The sequence below is a fragment of the Solea senegalensis genome, linkage group LG2, assembly GCF_019176455.1.
Source record: "Solea senegalensis isolate Sse05_10M linkage group LG2, IFAPA_SoseM_1, whole genome shotgun sequence".
Taxonomy (NCBI): domain Eukaryota; kingdom Metazoa; phylum Chordata; class Actinopteri; order Pleuronectiformes; family Soleidae; genus Solea; species Solea senegalensis.
Genome location: NC_058022.1, coordinates 6,029,408 through 6,049,659, shown reverse-complemented (window position 1 = coordinate 6,049,659; position 20,252 = coordinate 6,029,408). Strand labels below are relative to the sequence as shown.

The following is a 20,252-nucleotide window of genomic DNA, read 5'->3' as shown; positions in this document are numbered from 1 at the left end:
CAATTGGAGTATTTAGCCATCATTCCATATATAACATTCATGAAACAAAAGTTTTCTGTCCTGCATACCCCTCATTAGCACACTCGTTTGCGTGGTGCCTTGTGCATAGTGTGAGCTGTTAGACAGCTGTAAATTTCTCCGAGGGAACAATGAGTCAGCACAATGAAATGGACAGATGTCGAGACTCTTTTTTGTGATGGTGGGAAAACGGCAGGTCCAAGCAGAATGGGTCGTTTGGGTTTTATCAGCTTAATTCCATCAAGGCCCCTAACTTCTTTATGTGCAGAATGCCAAGTGCTTAATTCTACGCTTACAACGTTTACTCGATTAGTAAGAACTACTAAAGTACCAACTATTTTGCCAATCAATCTACTAGTTTTAGTGTTCTATAAAAACAAATTATCTGATTTTAGCTCACAGGAGTTCCTGCTTGCTTGCTGTTATGCAGCAGCAGCAAGACACCAGTAAGAATACAGATGCGTTTCTCAGAGCCAGTGTTGCTGCGTCGTATTAAACGCCCCAGTGTGAAAAACACAGTAGTTCCCAGGTGAATGCTATTCCTTGCAGACTTTTGGATAGGGAGTAATCCTGTTGCTTTCTGCCATCTCTGTGACTCTCCTGGTGGCAGTAGAAAAAACAATGATGGTAATTATATCGGATCAATGATGTATTTTTCTATCCCCATTACTATAAGTTTCATAATGAAACAAAAAATTTATTTATACCAGCTTTAAATGTCAATATATAATCTGTTAGCGAATATCTGAGGACATTTTGAGGATAAGGAAACAACAACTCATTTATTAAAAGAGAAATTAATCAACATATTTATAAGTAATGAAAACAATTGTAAGTTGTACATTTATTTGCCATATTACATCCTGTACTGTCTTATAAAGACCTTGGTCAAACACTGACATTAAGCTACTCTTCTTAAACACACAGTCACTTAACGATTTAATTAACAGAACCATTCAAGAGCATGGGGCAATCGAGTTACAAGAAAAGGATTATAGGATCCCTTTCTCTAAGGTCGTTGTTGTGTAAATGGTTGTGTTTCTGCTGCCTCCTTTCCACTCTCCAACACTACCCAGAATAATTACAGTCCAACAGTTCCTGGCATGTTAACATGGCCCATTAAAAAAAAGAGAATAATCAGCCGCGTCTATTTTGGCATCATCGGAATAATGAAGCAGTCCCAAGGTGCCCTTGCTTGTTTGTTTTATGTGCATGTGTGCTTAGTGTCTTTCAAATTAGACTAACAAGTGAAAATTAAGATGAGCCGAGTACTGTCGGTTAGCAAGATGTGTTGCTGCGGGACAAGGTTAATTAAAGACATAATATTTGATGAGCCACAAGATTAAATCTGTAAGGATTTATAATGAATGAGTCTGGCTAAATACTGTTTGACTAAGTCAATGGAGATAAGAAAATTTGGCTAGTATGTAGCTATACTCGCCATGTTAGTACACAGATGTACCATAGAAAGAGAAGAAGGTGGCAGTAATGCAACATTAATGGATGGAAACTCTTAAATATCTCCTTCATAGAAGAGATGAGTTGAAACTGTACTGAGAACAAACAGTATATGTTCATTTCACTGTATATTAGCTGTCATTTATGCTAACTAGTGACATTAGCTAACAATCATAGCGGTTACAGCTTAGGTTAGCGGTTGAGTTCAATATAAATGCTATCTGCCACTGCCGTTTATGTATTTTATTTGCTTTGTTGTGTTGTAATATATTTGCACTATTTATGTTGACCTACTTCTCTGGTTCCTTTGCCGTTACTTGCCATTTTAAAATGCCCGGCAAAGCATGCAAGCCCACACAGTGGTGAGGATACACACAACGCATCCTTGTACAGATCTGATGACACAACATCCTTGGAATGTAGCACAGGGATGCTTCCTTGACTCTATGATGCACCTGTAGTCTTCAATTTTCAAAAACTGTAACTGAATCACATCCACTTGTTTCACAGTAATTGCTTTTACTCGAAACAGTACACTCGCCCGCCACCTTATCAGGTATAAATGAAGTGGTAGGAGTGGCACCATGTGTGATGTTCTGCTGCTGTAGCCCGTGTGCTTTATGGTTGAACATACGGTAATAAGGGGTTATTTGATTAACTGTTGCCTTTCTGTCATTTCAAGCCAGTTTGGCTATTGTCCTCTCAACTCAGGCATCAGCGAGGCATTTTCTGCTGGGAAAACAGTCACTCACTGGATGTTTTGTTAAATATCTGAGATATCTGAGTTTCTGAGATTCTGTTCATCTCAGAAAGAGGGGAGGTTCTTAGTACCAAATCACATAGTGAGGATTTCCAGTTCTTTCAGTGCTTGCCAATGTAGCTCGTAATTACATGGTAGTAATTCAGTCTTTCTTTTTTATCCTGCAGGTTATGCCACCCCAAAGGCTTCCTGGATCCCCAGCCGTGAAAGAGAAGGGCTGAGCTCCATTTCCCCCTCGTTCCTGCTGCTTTGCAGCCCACCTTCCTCCTTCCTCTTCCTCCCTCTGATGAATATTCCCCCCTCCCTACCTCACTAGCCCCCTCCCAGCTCCTGCTCCCACACCTGACCCCCTGCCACCCCCTCATCCTATACCTCTAGGACTTTTTGTCCACTCACATCATCTCCCCAGCACCAAAACCAAGTTTTAGCCCTCAGCCTCCTGTCCTCTTCAGAGCACTCTTCTTCATCTGCTGGCTGAACGCCAGGCCTCATGGCTACAGGAGGTCATGCCCCTGAGATAGATGTGTTGATCAACCTACAGCAGGTAAGAGTTATTTTTTTATGGGTTTCCTGAGCTTACTTTACTGTAACAGTTATATAAAACATACATAAAACATTGCTTTTTATATGGTTTGGTGCTTCATGCAGAGTGTCTAAATTAATAATGGGAATTTTAGTCCTTCAAAAGTCTTAAATATGCAAAAAAAAAAACATCATATAGCAGCAGGTAAGAATTTGACAATATTTGAGTATCGTGCATCACTGTAAAAAAGCACAAACAGGAATTTGATTTTTGTAGAATATCATAATCGGATAATCGTGAAGAGGGAAAATCATTAATATTTCATGTGAGAGCTCAGCAAAATACAGTCCTAGTGACTTATTATGAAATCCCACAAGAGGGATTCCCCTTTTTTTAACTTCAGATTGTTTGTTAAAAAAAAAATATATATATATATGTATGTATACATATGTCCTTTGCAACATGTTTTTCTAATGTAATAATGTTTTATTAACATGTATCTGCAACATTACAACATCTTAATGTAATATTTTTGGATAATGTAAGTATTGGGGTTTTTTTGTAACATTTTAAACATGAATCCATCTGTTTGCTCCATATCTGCAAGCTTTCAGAAGATCTGTTGAAATATGGACAAATACTTCTTGTTGTGCCAATTTTTATCAATTCCTTATGAAAGTGATGCAAAATAAGTGCAATACTTCCCTTTCATTCATTCATTCGTTCATACATTGTCTACCACTATCCTCCACATGAGGGTCGCAGGGGCTGTTGGAGCCAATCCCAGCTGACATTGGGCCAAAAGTGGGTTACACCTGGACAGGAGGCAAACATATAGAGACAAACAACCATTCACTCTCACATTCACACCTAATTTAGAGTGTCCAATTATCCTCTGCATGTTTTTTTGGACTGTGGGAGGAAACTGGAGAACCTGGGGAGACACGGGGAGAACGTGCACATGCCACACAGAGAGCCAGCATTCTTATTGCTGTGAGGCAACAGTGCTAGCCACATGCACCACCATGTGGCTCAAGTGTAATACTATAAAATGTTATTTTGGCTTTAATGAAAACTGGGAAAATGTGGGAGGGAAAATAGAAAACTGGGACATTTTACTACATTAGATGTAGATATTTGTTACATATTTGAATGTAGATAGATTTCTTTCAGCCATCTGAGAGAATTCACACAGCACAGTACATAGAAAACCATAAAGTGTTGGTGTAGTGTGCACAGATTTCATGGCACTGACATGTCTTCAAGACTAAATGGTTTCCCTCCAGTTTCTCAACACAGGCATGACTCATGTGTGAGTCTGTGAAAATGTGTCTCTAGCTGTTATTCAAGTGAAACCGATTAGCCTGTGCATTCTGGGATAACGAGCACCACCAGTTGATTTGCTGATGTGTCATTATGAGCAGCGAGGACCATCATGTCATCCACAGTGTGCCCAGTATATTGTGCCAGTGGTTTGAAGGAAATCATGGCTTGAATGCTACATAAGTGGACCTTTCCATTTCCTATACCGTCGATTGCAGAAAATAGTCTGTCAGAGGACATTAACTGAATGTAAGGAATTGTTTGTGTTGAGTCATAAAATGGCCATAATATATAATCATAGATTAAGGAAGTTTTGGCCAGTTCTGCTCCCCAGCACTTTGACATCCATGTTTCCAGATTTGTTAGACAAACACAGAGTCCGAGCAAGCACTCTGGATCAAAATTTCCTAACCTTACTGAACCTTTCCTCCTCATATCTTGCCTTTATGCTTTAAAAAGTAAAACACTAAAAGCAGGGCATTTGATCACAGACCTCCTCCACAATATTAGGCAGCCACTAGTTTTAATGCATCCGTCTTGCTTAGCAACATAGTGGAAATGAAATATTAATGTCGTAGTACTCACAGTAGTATGTTTTTAACTCAAGTGCCGTTTGACTCGGCCTGTTTTTAATTGCTCACAATCAGCTGGAGGTGGCCAAAGCAGTCACAGTAAACAGGCTGCCATTCATCAGGGACAAATATTAATATTAAATATTTATATTAGGAGCTGTTAATCTCACTGATTTCAACACTGTAGAACATAAAAACTGGGTTCTGTTGACCATGATCATTTGCTCACAGTCATTTAAGCTGCTTTAAGAGCTGTGTAAGAAAGCAAAGGTCTGCAAAAGCTTGAACTGGTCTGATTTTCTGAAGTGTCTCCGATTTCAGATTTCAAGTGTAAGAACACTGCGGAAAAAGCTCTTGATAATTTGATTCCCCTGCCTCCTGCATGCTCAAGCCAGGTGCCACCCCTCACCTGGATGTTCCCAACATTCTCCTGTTGTAGTAAACAGAGTATATGTGAAGTATAATCTCTGTTTTGAAATGAATACTCCGATCCCATCTGTGGCAAAAGTGGTGTTTAGTAGCAGGGGTGACGATGAGCTTTGCGAAAAAGGGGGGGTTCCCTCGTAGTTCATCCCTTACCTGGGCTGGGTTTACCTCCCTCCCGTGTCCCTCCATCTGAAACAGACTTCAAAGCCTGACATGAAAGAGTCATGTGTCGTTTGCTTCAGTGGAGTCGGAGAAAAGAAAAAGCAGGTTTAGAGGAGTAATGGCTGTATGTGATGGGAGTATAATTCCCCTCCCATCATTACGTCAACACTCTTAATGTCGGGGTCTGACGCTGAAAGGAACAGAGGTCAGGATGTGAGACAAGAGTTTGAGAATTGGTTTGATTTTCTTGGAAAACAAAGCTCCTTAAATGATGAATGAAATTAAAGTGGCCACTGTGGGCAGTTGAAACCTTGATGTGGAACTCTCCTTTTATATTTTGTGTGGCTTAGCCTGCCTTGGTGTTGGGTAGATAGAGAAGGTAGCTCGGATCATTAAACATATCCTGTCCCCTCAACCCACTGGTAATTAGACAGTAATGGAGCTCTGGCACAGAGAAATATGAGACCACAGAACTGTAGCCAGACTGCTCACCGTGCCAGCACCAATGTGAGGCAGAAGAAGCAGCCTGTCCCAGACATCGGACCTATCAGAGCCACTGAATGACTTTGGCAGGACACTCCCTTCAGTCTCTGTCTCTGGGGGCTGTCGAGTGCATTAGCTGCTCTCTGCTTAGCACTTTTTTGTATTGATTTGACGGCCATCCTACGTGAAGTGGAGGAAATATGGACACTGCGTGTCTATTGTACTGTTAATGAATAATCTTACATACAGTACTGTATGTCTCGTATACAATTTAAGGCTTTAATATGAAGCAAAAGTCTAGTTTTTGCTTCAATGTTGGAGGAAATAATAAGAAAATGTTATGTCATGGTTAGTCTGACCATTTCTTTTTATTGGGCATAGCATTCCTATTCATTTTGTTTAAGCGTCCACACCAAGTACATAGAAAATGCTAAATGCAAGACTATGGAAACCAAAACAACTTTTATTGGAACATGGTTTTACACTTAGTACATACAGTATGTGTAGCATATTCAATTTCTGCCGTTTAACCCTCCTAAATGTTACACACTGGACCATTGAAACACAATACCTTACAAGTACTTTCCTAGTAGTAGTGAAAATCAAGAATTTAAAATCAAATAATTAGGTCCTGCTATATCTTACCCTCGTGAAACCTCACTAAGACTGTATGTTGGTGGGCTAGACATCATATTGAATACTCTCCCATTTGCGAATTATTCTGATAATGAAAATTCCCCACAATAAACCAACTGCCCCAGCTTAATTAATTCTTCATCTGTCATTTTACTTTCATTTAGCAGGAATCTTCCCCTCAAAAGGATTGCCCACTGATCGTTTTCTTTCTGTCTGCTCCTCTTCAGGTGAAGGTGGAGGAAGAAGATGAGGGAGGATCTCCTGAGGAAAAGGAGGCAGAAGAGGAGGAAGAGGAGGAGGAGGAGGAGGATTTGGAGAAAGCACTGTCTGTGGCACGCTTTGGGGACATTATCAGTGATTCTGGACCTACCAGTGCAGACCGGATGGGCCGACACTACACGGAGAAAGACTTTGAATGTAAGAAAACTCAAAATTCTACTTTTAGAATTTATCAATTCACAAAGTGTGAACAAATTCAATAAATCAACGGCATAAAACTTAGTTCTAACATGTATCAATACCTGTGCAGCACACATGGTAGTACATGCAACACTACTGCTACTACTACTACAACTACTGCCACTACTACTACTGCTACTACTACTGCTACTGCTACTGCTACTGCTACTGCTACTACTACTACTGCTACTCTACTGCTGCTACTACTATTACTGCTACTACTGCTACTACTGCTGCTGCTGCTACTACTGCTGCTAACTACTGCTGCTGCTGCTGCTGCTACTGCTGCGCTACTGCTACTACTACTACTACTATTACTACTGCTCCTACTACTACTGCTGCTGCTGCTACTGCTGCTGCTGCTACTACTGCTACTACTACTACTACTAATAATAATAGTACTACACATATATAAGTATTGGGTAAAAAGCAATTGCTCTCTTGATCAAATATCTAGTTTAGTACAGGGCACCAAAAGTTTTTTATCCTTAGTATATTGGAAGATAATTCTTGAAGACATTAGCATATGTTTATTAAACAGTGCTGTTATGCAATAGTTCATGTTAATTAAAATCTGAAGCTTTCATTTTACGAGGGGATTAGTAGGAGAGGGACTAATCCGTCTGAGGAGAAGATGTTTCTCCCCCTTGCATGTTTTCATTAAAAGAATCAAAAGACCATGACTAAGGAAAAATCAAATCTGATCCTCTGAAACTCTGTGTTCTGAAAATGTAGTTAGTGTGTAGTGAGGCTGGAAACCAAGTGAAACAACACTTTTTTTGACCTTTTTTCCTAGTATTTACTAGAAAACTACACACGTGTGTACACTCAACAGCCATTTTATTAGGTACACAGGACACCATTAGTAGCAGAAGAGGCACTCTGTGTGGTCCTCAGGCTCATCACATTCAGAGACGGTCTTCTTCATACCTTGGTTGTAACCAAGTGGTCATTTAAGTTGCTGTTCATTTCAAACTTCGTTCATTCTCCGCTGACCTCTGACCTCAACAAGGAATTTTCGCTCATAGAACTGCAGCTCACTGGATGTTTTTGTGGCCATTCTTTTTAAACTGAACACATGGTTGTTTGTGAAAATCTCAGTGGATCAGCAGGTCTTGTAATACCACACTCAAAGTTACTGAAATCAACTTTCTTTCTCATTCTGATGCTCAGTTTGATCTTTAGCGATACGTCTTGACCATGTCTTTGTGATTAGATATTTTTGTAAATAAGCAATTGAATGGGTGTACCTAATAAAATAAAATGTAAATCTATGTGTGTAACTCTGTCCTGACAATGATGCTGTAATTGCGAGACAACCTGCTGGCTTGACATTTACAGAATTGATTTAGTTTTGTGTCTGTTATATGAATTTGTTCACTGAAATATCAGTTACTTGTTTTCTCTCATATTTTGCTGACATAACCTCTGGACATCAGCACATGTCTGAAAGCCGCCTATGACAGCACTTACAGTATGTGGCCATTACACTTTTATTTAACATATGGACCGTGTGTGTTCCAGTTCAGGAAATAAACTTGAGTTGCTCAGCTATACTCTGCTGCCCTACTTTACTTTAGTATCAGCCCCATTTCATCAAAGATGCACAGTCAGTTGCAAAATCAGACTTTAAAAAAACTAAATTAAACACAAGCCGTCGGACAGAATGGGGATGAACTTGTATTTTTGCCTTTGTCGTTGACACAGATCACAGACACACGTTTCACCACACGCACCACCCCCTGTCCACCCACCTGCCCCTGCCCCAGCGCTTGCGCAAGAGGGTGCACAGCTCGGACAGGAGGCGCAAAAAGAAAAGGAAGAAAAAAAAGACCTCGCTGCCGCCCTCCAACGTCACACCCACTATCCACGAGGTAGACGAAGAAGAGGTGGAGTCTGATACGGATGCACTCGGGGCGTCTGCCACACCCACGGAGCCACCTGACGTCCAACCACAGGTAAAATACAACTGAAGAGTCATAGGATGGTCAATAGGGCTTCAGATCTGTACCTCGTTAGACGACAGTGGCATGAACCTGTGTACGAAATGCTGTTATTATTTCAAGTAAGCTCCTTCTGTTCTTCTCACTGATCTTCCTTTTCCTCTCAGTTTAGTTTGGGGAGCCAAGAGGACTTGGAAGAGCCCCTTCCACTCGCTGCCTTCCACACGGAAAATGAAGACCAGTCGAGTCCGAGGAAGGCTGCGCTGATAAAGGGGGATGCTCAGAATGGGGGCGTCGCAGAATGGGGGTGTCGCGAGAATGAGAAGGTGGATGTGGAGGAAGCAGACTGCAGGTAGAGTGTCAAACATTTCAGGTTCTTCAGTTTTTACCTTGTCTCTGCTGTCGTGTGCCTCGTACAGCTGACATAGAGAGGACACTCATCAACCATCACGACTAAAAGTCTGACACAATCACAACTCACACTGAGATGCTCCACAAAATAGAATATTTGCAATAGGATCATAAGCCACTGGAGTATTAATAATGATGTGGCTGTATATTACTGAAAAAAACAATATTCAAACATGTTTAGCCAGATTTCTTTTTTGTGTTTTCAAATACAAAACGCTTTTAAGTAGTATTTTTGACCTCATTCCCAGAATGTAAACGGTGTTCGCCATCTTTGCTAACAGTTACGCTAACAAGTGTCACTGGTGGGCACGGATGCTAAGTGTTAATGGAGGAAGTTAGCTCCCTAGTTAGCCATGCAGTGTCAATTTAAATTCAGATTATAGAATTAAATGATATGAATGAAGGTGGTTGGGACAAGGTTGTAAACAAGTTGGGCACAAAGAAAAGAATGAAGATATTTCTCAACTTAGAGGAAACTGAGGTTGGAAAGCACAAATTTTCAAAAATACTACCCCTGTTTTAGCATTACAAAGCTAAAAGCAAATCGGTGAAGTATTCCTTTAAGTATATTAAGGTTGAAGCCACAGCTGTTGATCGGTATTTGATTTGACTTGTAAATGATCCACAGCTGAGAGACAAGATAAGGATTATCGTGTTTCGCAAATTGATGTCCTCGTCCTGGCAGTTTAATTGTGTGCGAGTGCACACAAACCCATTGTCACACGCTAGGTGATGAGCAGTTGTATTTCACTCTCACTGTTGTTGTCAGGCACAAAGTCACAGAACACAGATCAGGACGTGGCTGACACGAAAAACACACATGCACACATTCTCTCTCACCACCAAGAGAAATACTGACCAGCACAAAACTCAGCTCAATACCCAGAGCTGGGAACGAGAGGCAGAGAGTCAGCTAAATAATAATTGTGTTTGAAATGCAATGTATTTTTATTTATAGATGGGTCATTGCTGTAATTTGCATACAAAGTAGGTTTATTCAACCAGCATACTGAATAGCCTGAATGCTTCAGTAGTAGCTACGTTGTGAAGGAAACCTGCAGACAGACCTGGCAACCCTCTGTAGGTTCATCACTTTCAAATATCATACTTTATTCCTTTAATATTAAAGAAAAATTTTATTAAGAGTTTTGTTTCATCAGCAAGAGTTCATGCAAGTGGCCCTGACACTGAGCTATGTTGCCGTGGTTACCCACAGTTTAATATGACTTGTGATGGTCTGGTCTACTGCAGACCCTTTGTTTTTCTTTTTTCTTGCCACGTCTCCGCTCGCCAGGTATATTTGTCAAATTGCTCTTGGTAATTTCGTGTACGACTCACACTTGAGATGCCTTTATGACATATTCATCCAGATTCAAAGGGTTATTTTGCCTTAAAATGTGTAATTAACCCTCGTATTTGGAGCAGCCAAAGGTAACAGACCGAGCAAGCAGTTATATCTGTTCTTATACTGTTAGAGGCACATCCTGTTCCTTTTAGATATACTGTATGTGAACTTTACATTAGCGACTCAAGTGTTTCACTGTAAACAGGAACAACATCAAACAAATAATCAATATGTACAGGTTTGAAGGTACTTATGGCCCACTAATGGCCGGCTGAATCCCATATATCAGGAGACCCGTGTGGCCGGCAAACATGCAGAACCATCACAATATGAATTATTTGGTGGTGCTTTGAATTATGTATTGAATTTGCTGCTGGGAGGTCAGGGTCTCCATGGAGATTCAGGTATTTAGCTCTGCTAATGCCTGGTTGATTAAGAAAAAAAGAAAATGAGTGTGCTGTGTAACACAGTCAGTGATGACTCAGATGTTGGACTTTGAGGCCCCCTGCTGGTACAGTGAATGACTTACAATCAGGAGGCTTAATGTCATGTGGAGCTCATCATGTTTACGTTTTATCATCTTTCAAATGTTTCTCATCAACAAAAACCTTCTCTTTACTCCTTGCCAGTGTTTCGCCGGGATCGGATCCCTCAGGCTCAACCGCAGCCTGCGGCTGGTTCCGTAGGAAGCCCGTCCACCACCGTCTGGCGGGCAGCACCCAGAGGAGCAACTATGACCTGCGGGAGCGGATCTGCATCGGCAGCATGACTGCTCTGGAGATGGCCATCTATCAGCAGGTGCCCACTGATGAGGCCGAGGCCCAGATGCTGGCCAGTGCTGATCTGGATGACATGAAAAGTAAGGAAGGCACTCAGTGATGAGGTATCTTCAGTATCTCCACCATGTTGGAGATGTCTATAAAGAGCTATATGACTAGACTTACTTAGTTTTACTTTTCTTACACATCAGTTTTAATTTAGAGGTGATCTCACTTGTTATAAACAGTGTGAACCATCAGATAAAACTGCCACACATCCATCATCATATTTATGGAATGGAATTATAGAACGATGCCCGGGTCTCTGATCCCTGGGTCTGTGAAAAGTTTCCTCATTCATCAGTTGAATGAAATTGATGTAGGCTGATATTTTATTTCTTTTGTTTTCCAAAAAGGCTTCAAAGTTCACTTAAATCCTCTGATTTTGACATTATTTAGATATTTAATTTCATGAAAAAACACAAAACACTCTGTGACTGAACACTGTGTATCCAGACTATTTTTGTGTTTGTTCTGGTATTGTGTAAAAAAAAAAGTACCCTCTACTGGTAATGAAAGGTATCACCATTCATTTGACGTGTGTGCCTGTTCAGCATTGAGTCAATATCCACTTAGAACATTTAGGAAAAAATGTGTGCCAGCTGCTTTGTAAACGTTATTTTCAATGCTTTTCAGTAAAGGGACATTTGGTCACGCAGTGTGTATTAAGAGATCGCATTAGGACACAAATACTTTTACGGGCACATTTTTAACAGCAATAACTATCTCTTCAATTCAAACTCACTCACTATTAGATTTAAGAGCTAAGCGAAAGATAGATATGTCAGCTTAATGATATCAACAGAAAAAACTTTTTTTGGGCAGAAATATGTCTAATCATAGAAATACAAAAGAGATACAGCAGAACTGGAATAATAATAATAATAATAATAATGATTATTTGTTTAGCACCTTCCATACAATTATTGCAGCACTAATTAGCAAATACAACAATAAAATGCAACACGAATGAAAATTTTAGATAAAATCCAGTTTTAACCAAAATAAACTAAACATGCAAATAAAACAGGGTGGGATAAAAAGGAGCTAGTTGAAGACTAGAGTAAAACGATACCTTTTAAGGCTTCTAAGGGTAGTGTGTTATATAGTATAATAGTGTGAATAATGAATAAATAAATAAAAATAAGAAAGTTTTCCCACAAAGTGTCCTTATGCTACGCATCAAATGCATCAAAACAGTTTATTACCACACATTAAGGTCCACTGCAGTCGGATGTTAATGAGGCAATTAGTAGCACAATTAGGGCAGTCAGTCAATATCAGGTACATTTAGTCCGTCTTGTCCTCATCTCCTCTTAAGTTAATAAATGTGATTCTCAGTGTATATTGCTGTTATATTAACGGACTTTACAGTATCTGCATGAAGAGGAATCATATTAGAAGGTTGGTGCCGCAGCTGTTGATACAGGAATAAAGGATCAAAGCGGAATGAGTAAAATCCGACAAAAAACTGAGGTGAGGAGTGAAAATCTCTGTGTCCAGGCATTCGGGGGCTTTAATTAACAGAGGCTGCGATTGATTCCCCTTCAGTGGCGACCCTGCCCCTGGCCTTTCCTGCTTTAGCCGAGCAGCAGAGAGCTGATCATTGACTGCATAGGATCTGGAAACACAAAACAGGGCACAAACAGAGTGACAGAGTCCCTCAGAACAACCTATTGGATTTGTAGAGAGCGAACATTGACGCGCTACGTATATCTTACCACTGCATCTCCCTCTGTTCTAGTCTGCTTGTTTGGTTTTTTAAATATGTTTGTGCTCTTACTGATTGACTAAATGTTGCTCTATGAGTTTTATAAGAGCTTTTATGTGTGGGATTGTTGGTTGAGCCATTAAAACAAGAGGAATTTGTCAAATCATAAAGGCTACATTTTCACTAAACATGTTCATTTTGAGCCTGATGTTAAAGTGGGACAATGTTTATGTGGCTCAAAGCAAATATTATATGAAATAGATTAGTTATTAATATTGTTTTACTCAATGGAATTATACAAGTCAGTGTATGGATAAGTTCAGACTAAATGTCAATAGTCTGAATGGTGTAGATTCCTTAAATGGAGATTACTTTTATGCATCAAATTTTACATATAGATGTTACCTAATGGTGCAGATTGTAACAAACAGAGGACTCTTCTGATCACCTCTCCCTTTTCCGGGGCGTCAAGAAACATTGTTGGCATTGACGTACCAGAAAAGACGTCATCTTCGTTTGCAATGTAAGCTTTAAAATGTAAAATGCTACCCTTGCCTAAAGACATATTCTAAGGCTACAAACACATTACAGTTTTGGTTGTAAAGTGATTATGCAAACATATTTATGGGTTATGCATTTAGTTTCACCTGATAAACCCTCATTTGTGCCCTGTTTATCCTTGTACTATTCATTCATACACACGCACACAGATAGTGTAGCACACAAAAGTCAAATCCTTTTAAAGAGGGTCCTGTTTGGCACCTCAGGCCACAGATGGTTTCCATGGAGACGCAGGGACAGGAGTGGTGCAGCCCTCTGTGATAATTATTACCAACGTGATATCTCACTCTGGCGAGTGCGAGCGCTGATGTTATCATTTGATTCTCTTAAGATTTCAGTTGCAGCTCATTTCTTCAGTAAATTTCATCATTTCATTTGTGTTCTCCTGCCAACATTTGGGACCCGGCTTCAACTCCCCCTATGTGTCACATGATTGGAACAGTGAAAAGGGGAAGGCATCAATTCTTTCACTCTGACACATGCTAAAGCCCAGAGGAATCAATGGTCTGTGGACATCGATAAAAATGGGCGGCGTCTCCACTCGGCTGCCAGGGCTGTTCCACAAAGCAGACCATCTCTGCTCAATACTTAGCTTTTGGAGTTGCAGCTAAAGTTAAGCTTGAGGCTGTGGCTTTAAGGTTTTTGGTGATCTTTCGTTATTTTTTTGGATTAAACTAGTGAATATTTTTGACGGCGGTTTTGCCAGCTTATACGTGATTGAACACTGAGAAGTGCAAGTCTCGATCCACAAGTGTTTTTATTAGTTTTTCTGTTTGGCCAGGGTTATTTTGGACAGGCATTTTTGTCTCTTTTTTCTGGCAGCCAGTACAAAGAGGCAGGACAGGCTGGTGAACCCGGGTCTCCTTGGAACAGTGACTCGGGGTGAGCCACGGCGTTCAGCATTTGGAGGCCCTGGATGAGCAGTGTGTCCGCTCAAAGAGCGGAGGATAGAGGGAGGCACCGACTGTGGAGATGACAGATATTACAGAGGGACAGGTTAACCAGGGGCATGAGGCCTCTGCTGATCAGCAGCGCGTTGCTGACCACCGAGGACCCGATCGTCGGTGCAGTGTCCAAAAAGGCTTGGGCATCCCGAAGCACCACCAACGTGAACAACACAGCTCTCTGTCCAATATGGAAGGGTGTGAGGACTTTGAAGAGTTTGTCTTGGACTTTGACGATTATGACTTGCTTGAGTCAATCCACTCTCAGCTGGGGTCACCGCTCGAGCCCATACGTAAGTTCTGTGTGCTTGAACCCCTCTCAGTCAGTGAAAACATTGAAAACACGCACATCTAAAAGTACTGAAAGTCACATCACACTTCCAAGATTGTGATGCAATCATAAAACTTCAAATTTCCACTTTTCCATTCTAGTTTAACATGCGTAATCAATAGATTAGGGACTGCATGTGTTTTTTATTGATTGTACCCTGCTGATAGCTTAATTAATGCCACTGTGAGATTCCAGTGGCTACAAACAGAACGAGGATGTCCACGGCATTGACCAAATTGACACAACACTCAACTGCCAGTTTCCTGCTTCCCTATTGATCCAGTAGCACCCATTCAGCTGGAGCCGAGAGACATTTCATTGACAAACCGCGCGTTGTTCTGCTATTCATATCTCTATTTGGATATCATGGCTGGGATGAAGTTAGGCTAAGAAATTCAGTGATCACTATACATGAGATTTAATTAGTAACTGATGCTGAAAACAGTTCGCAACTGATGGGGCAAGAGGAATTATTATATTGGACCTTTGGCATTGACTTTAGTATGATCATTATGTTCATAATTATGACCTTGATCTTCAATTTTGGTAAATGGATTGGCACAAAAAAATGATTCATCCTCATTGTAAACTAATGCCTCTAGCGATGAGGTTCATATGTACTGTAATGTCCAGTATTTTCCTCTAACTGTTTGAAATTAGGTTCACGCTGTAAAATTCAGCAACATTCTCTGCTTTGAAACGCTGTGTGTGCTGGAAGAGTTCTGTCCTCACACACACACACACATACATGCTTTAGTGAGGAGCAGGTGAACGTTGCTGTTCATCGGCGTGTGTACAGAATATAAACTCAAAACGCTCCACTATCAATCCACCTGTTGAATCCACATGTAGAGAAATGACGTTTGCCTACTTTTTGTCCCCAATAGAGGAGCTCTATCCTCTCTTCTTGGTACACTGCATCACTCACACGCTTTGGTGGGGACCAAAGCAGGTGAACACTGCTGTTTGGTAGTGGTTTTGTTTTGGACATTTTGCTGTTTGGGTGGTGGTTGGCACAAACAAATGTTAAAGCCAAACCAAAGGCCTTTAAGGCATTCAGACTGTGCTACAAAGGTATTATTATCAGCGTATTGAAGCTCTATGATGTCGGTACTCCTGACTTTTTACTCTTGGCTTTGAACTTGTTCCTGAAAGGTTGAAGAGCCTACCATCGGTTCTGTAAAGGTTTGGGATCTTTGTGGTAGCTCTTGACCGATATGGTTGACTGAATATGGCTGCAATGAAGATGCCAAACCGGCTGGGTGCAATGATTCATCGCAGCTTGACCCCAAATAAAATGGCTCAGATTCAGACCCGCTGTTGCTGAGGACTGCCATCGCGCAATAGCCTCACTTTACAAAATGCCACAATGATTTAGTCACAAATGTCTTTTTATATAAACAAAAAAAATTGGTTTGAGTTCTGGGGAATACCCAACTTTGCTTTTTAAAGGCTGCATCTGCATCTTTGTCCTTTTCACCCGCAGTTACTCACCCTGTCATTGCCTGTGGTGGGAAAAAAGGAGCAGGTTGTTCAAACCAGCCAAAGTTCATACAAGGGCAGTCCTTCAAGCTTTTTTCCCCCAGGAGTTTTTATGAAACAAAACGCAGTCTAATTTAATCTCCATTTCCATTTTGCTCTCCCTGAGGAAGGCATGATGCAGCATAAACACAGTCTGACTTGTTGGCAGCAGCGCCACACTGAACAAACGTTGCAATCTAAGATATTCCCACGTCTTTTCTCTGAACTTACATGAAAAGAATGTCTCTTTAAATGAATACCAACACTATATTACATTGTATCTCGCATTTGTTTTCAGTTTTTCAGACTTTTTGGATATTTTTACTCGGGATTAGCTGTGATTGGCTCCACCTCCTCTCAGAGAAGCAGTAGAAAATGGACGGATGGGTGCATGGATTCTTAAATGTCACCAAATGTGTCCTCTCCATGTAAAAACATAGGACTTATAACTTTGGCAAAGTATGATCATCACTCAAAGTCACTCTTGAAACACATTTCCAGACATCTTCGTCTACGTTGCTGTTTACAGTTACGACAGATTTCCTCATTGTGTTCAACTCAATAAAATGTGATTTGCATGTCAAGGAAATTAAGAATGAAATTTGTCTCAATGACCTGACAAATGTCTGGTGGTGAAACCACCTCTGTAACAGTTTCCCACTGTGCATATTGATTCACACTCATCCAGGAAGCTCTAGCTCTGTGTCACCGGGTGGATGATTCTGTCAGCTGGAAACCTGGACAGACATGGCAAATGGAAGATTTCCGATTTTCCAGTTTCCAAATGGATTTAGGAAATGGAGCACATTTCCTGACTTAGAAAGCTGGTTGCAGTAAAAAGATAATTTCATGCCCATAAATCTTTCCCCTGGTAGGTTGGTCTTCTGAGTGACTCACAATATGTAGACATCATCACTGAGCAATGTTGACCTTTTGTTCCACAGGTCACAGATTCGAGGACAACCCCGGGGTGAGACGCCACCTGGTGAAGAAGTCATCGAGATGTCAGCTGACCCGGGCCAACAGCACCGTGCCGCTATCCAGTCTGAAGAAGAGGAAGAGAGCTGCCGAAAAGAAAACACACGAGGTTTGCAGCGCAGTCGCGGGATTCATGTTTTCCACCGCCTGCGTCGGTCCACATATCGACCACTGGATTGAACATCGCGATATGCAGTAAACGTACCTGCTAGTGCTAAAAGCATCTGTTTTACGGCTGCACAATAATATATTGAAAATTTACCATCATCATGATCTGAAATCACACAGAAGATATACGCACACTGCAAAGACTACTTCAACTACAATAAATGTAGATTTTTTTACTCATGCTAGTTTTGTTTGGTCAAACTCCTTAATATTAAGGTAGATCTTTATTTGTTTTTTATCATTTTCCCCCCTTAACACTTTGCTTAAATCCCCAAATCATACTGTAGGACACTCATACCCCAACCACACAGAGGAATGAGAACGGAACTGGTTGCAATAAGAGACACAACTACAAAACACATGGGATGTTAAAAATACTCACATGTTAACACTGGTAGCCCCAAAAGTAACCATTTGCTATATGAAGTCACATCCCTTCTGTTCTAGCGCTCACTTTTGTGTCCCGCTTCTTCCTCTTCAGTTGTTCGTGGAGCTGAACGAGCTGATTGTGGACAAGGATCATGAGATGCGTTGGAAGGAGCGCGCTCGCTGGATCAAGTTTGAGGAGGATGTGGAGGAGGAGACTGACCGCTGGGGCAAACCTCATGTGGCCTCGCTATCCTTCCGCAGCCTGCTGGAGCTTCGGCGCACCATCACACACGGTGAGCAGGTCCTGCAGGAACGCAGAAATGCCGCAACCTATACATCTCAGCGTCTTTGCATGACGAGCCTAGTCTGACTTTTTCATTCCCTGTGCTGCTCTGCCGTAGGTGCCGTCCTGCTGGACCTCGAGCAGAACTCTCTGCCTGGCATCGCTCACCTGGTGGTGGAGACGATGATCATCTCTGATCAGATCAGAGCGGAGGACAGACCCGGCGTTCTGCGGGCTCTGCTGCTCAAACACAGGTCAGCACTCAGCCTCTGACGAAACATAATTGTTGACATCTAATTTCATGCTTTTCTGCCCAAAGAACATTTTGTCCTGATTTCCCCTGGATGAGAAATATGAAGATTTAAAAAGCCAAATCTGTTGGCTAAGTCTTTAGGAACAGGTGGAAAACAACACTTTGTCCTGAGAATTGAAAACACAGGCCTCCTTTTATTGCTGGTTTAAAAAATTGCAATTGTTATCATTTTGTAACCGCAAATGATGCCATCTTATCAAGCCAGTAGCGTAATAAGGAAAAGCCAATTAAATGCTGCCATATAAAATGCATGGAGTTGGTCCAAGTCATAAAATAATGGAACATGAATGCATTTAAGAGCTAATACTCAGCCGACATGGAATTCTAATAATAATCAGTTTTAGCCCTATAAATATGCAGCATTACATTTTAATGAATAATAAAATGGCTTTTCTGCAGTCTTTTAAAAGTCCTATTTTATAGCAGATATGTCCATTTTTATTTCTGATGATAAAAATTCAGTTTATTATGTATTAACTTGGGTATAAAAGTGTGGAAAGTGGTGCAAATACATTCTAAACACGGCAGAAACTGCCATAATACTTTGTCGTCATGCTGCCTTGTGACACCTCATGTCTATTCTGACACGATGCTCGTCATTAGTGTCAGATGTGGTCACATGACGAACCGTTTTTAAGCCTGGATGTCCTTCCATCACGGTTTTATTTCAGTTCTGAACTTTTACCCCAGTAAACAGGCTAATAATATCGTGATTTGTTACCAACTTTTCAAACCTCAGGCTTATTATGTTCTGAAGTTTGTAATAAAGCAGATGCAAAAAGTATCACCCTCCACCCCAGAAGTAACATTTGGCCAATGTTAAGTTTTTCTTTGGTCATTTCTGCTAGAGCAGGTTCTTGTCAGCCAACACTGGTGGTGTTCAGAGGTTTTAGACACAGTTTTTCCAGGATTGAGCCAGAGGGAATAGTTGCATCAGATCCTGTGCACTGCAGAGTATACAGTGCATCAGTACGCTCTCAAAACGTATTGATTGGCACTTGTATTGACACACCAGCTGAACTGACCATGGGATAGAATGGAATAGTGTGCTACACATCCAACATTATGGATTTTTTGGGGGGTTACATAATGAAAACTAAATGTCACCTGTCAGACTGAATCAAGGGAAGAGATAAACCATGCGTGGCAAAAAAAACTCACTGAAAGTTGCCTTCACTCTCACTTATGTTCCTCTATTTTTCCCTTCAAGGAAATTCAAAATCTTATGGGAGTCAGTGTGTCGAGACAAAATTGTCAGATGTATGATTTGCAGTGCATGGCCATATCATTAAAGATTAGGTCCATAAAGTTTGAGTTTGTAAGTTCTTTTCTGGGACACTTTTTAATGTTATTTGTTGAAATCATCTTCAGGTCCAGACAGCCATCGATAAATTAAAATTCAGGTCTACAACGAGTCTGGAAAACCTTTAGGCTACACTGCATCTGATGCAACTACAATACATCCACCCTACTTCCATCTCGTTAAAGATGTAGTTCTTAACGTTTCACGATTTTTGTCGTTGTTGTTGATATTATTCTGCCTCTGTCTGGTCTTCTTGAACAGAAATCATGTAATATTATGTTTATGCTGTGTCCTTTCATTTGTCAATGGACCCTTTGCACGGCAGCCAATCTGAAAGGTGTAAATAATCAAATAATGACGGCTGAGTTCCATTTCACGCTAACAGAGCTATTGTTAATGTGATACCTAACACCTGTTATTTTACTGCCAATAC

The 20,252-nt window shown here is 40.9% G+C and overlaps 1 protein-coding gene across 3 annotated transcripts in view; it reads left to right on the top strand.

Annotated features, from left to right (window-relative positions):
- Positions 1-2,546: 2,546 nt before the first annotated feature.
- Positions 2,547-20,252, top strand: part of slc4a3 (solute carrier family 4 member 3) — a 30,425-nt gene continuing 12,719 nt past the window's right edge. The window contains exons 1-8 of one of the 3 annotated variants that reach the window (XM_044018622.1): positions 2,547-2,780; positions 6,589-6,778; positions 8,528-8,778; positions 8,931-9,115; positions 11,149-11,378; positions 17,350-17,492; positions 18,033-18,213; positions 18,322-18,457. In XM_044018622.1, coding sequence (XP_043874557.1) covers positions 2,727-2,780; positions 6,589-6,778; positions 8,528-8,778; positions 8,931-9,115; positions 11,149-11,378; positions 17,350-17,492; positions 18,033-18,213; positions 18,322-18,457 — 1,370 coding nt within the window. In that variant the 5' untranslated portion in view covers positions 2,547-2,726. Of the gene's footprint in view, positions 2,781-6,588; positions 6,779-8,527; positions 8,779-8,930; positions 9,116-11,148; positions 11,379-14,189; positions 14,847-17,349; positions 17,493-18,032; positions 18,214-18,321; positions 18,458-20,252 lie in introns of those variants that run through there. The other 2 variants (XM_044018623.1, XM_044018624.1) reach the window with 2 other exon arrangements.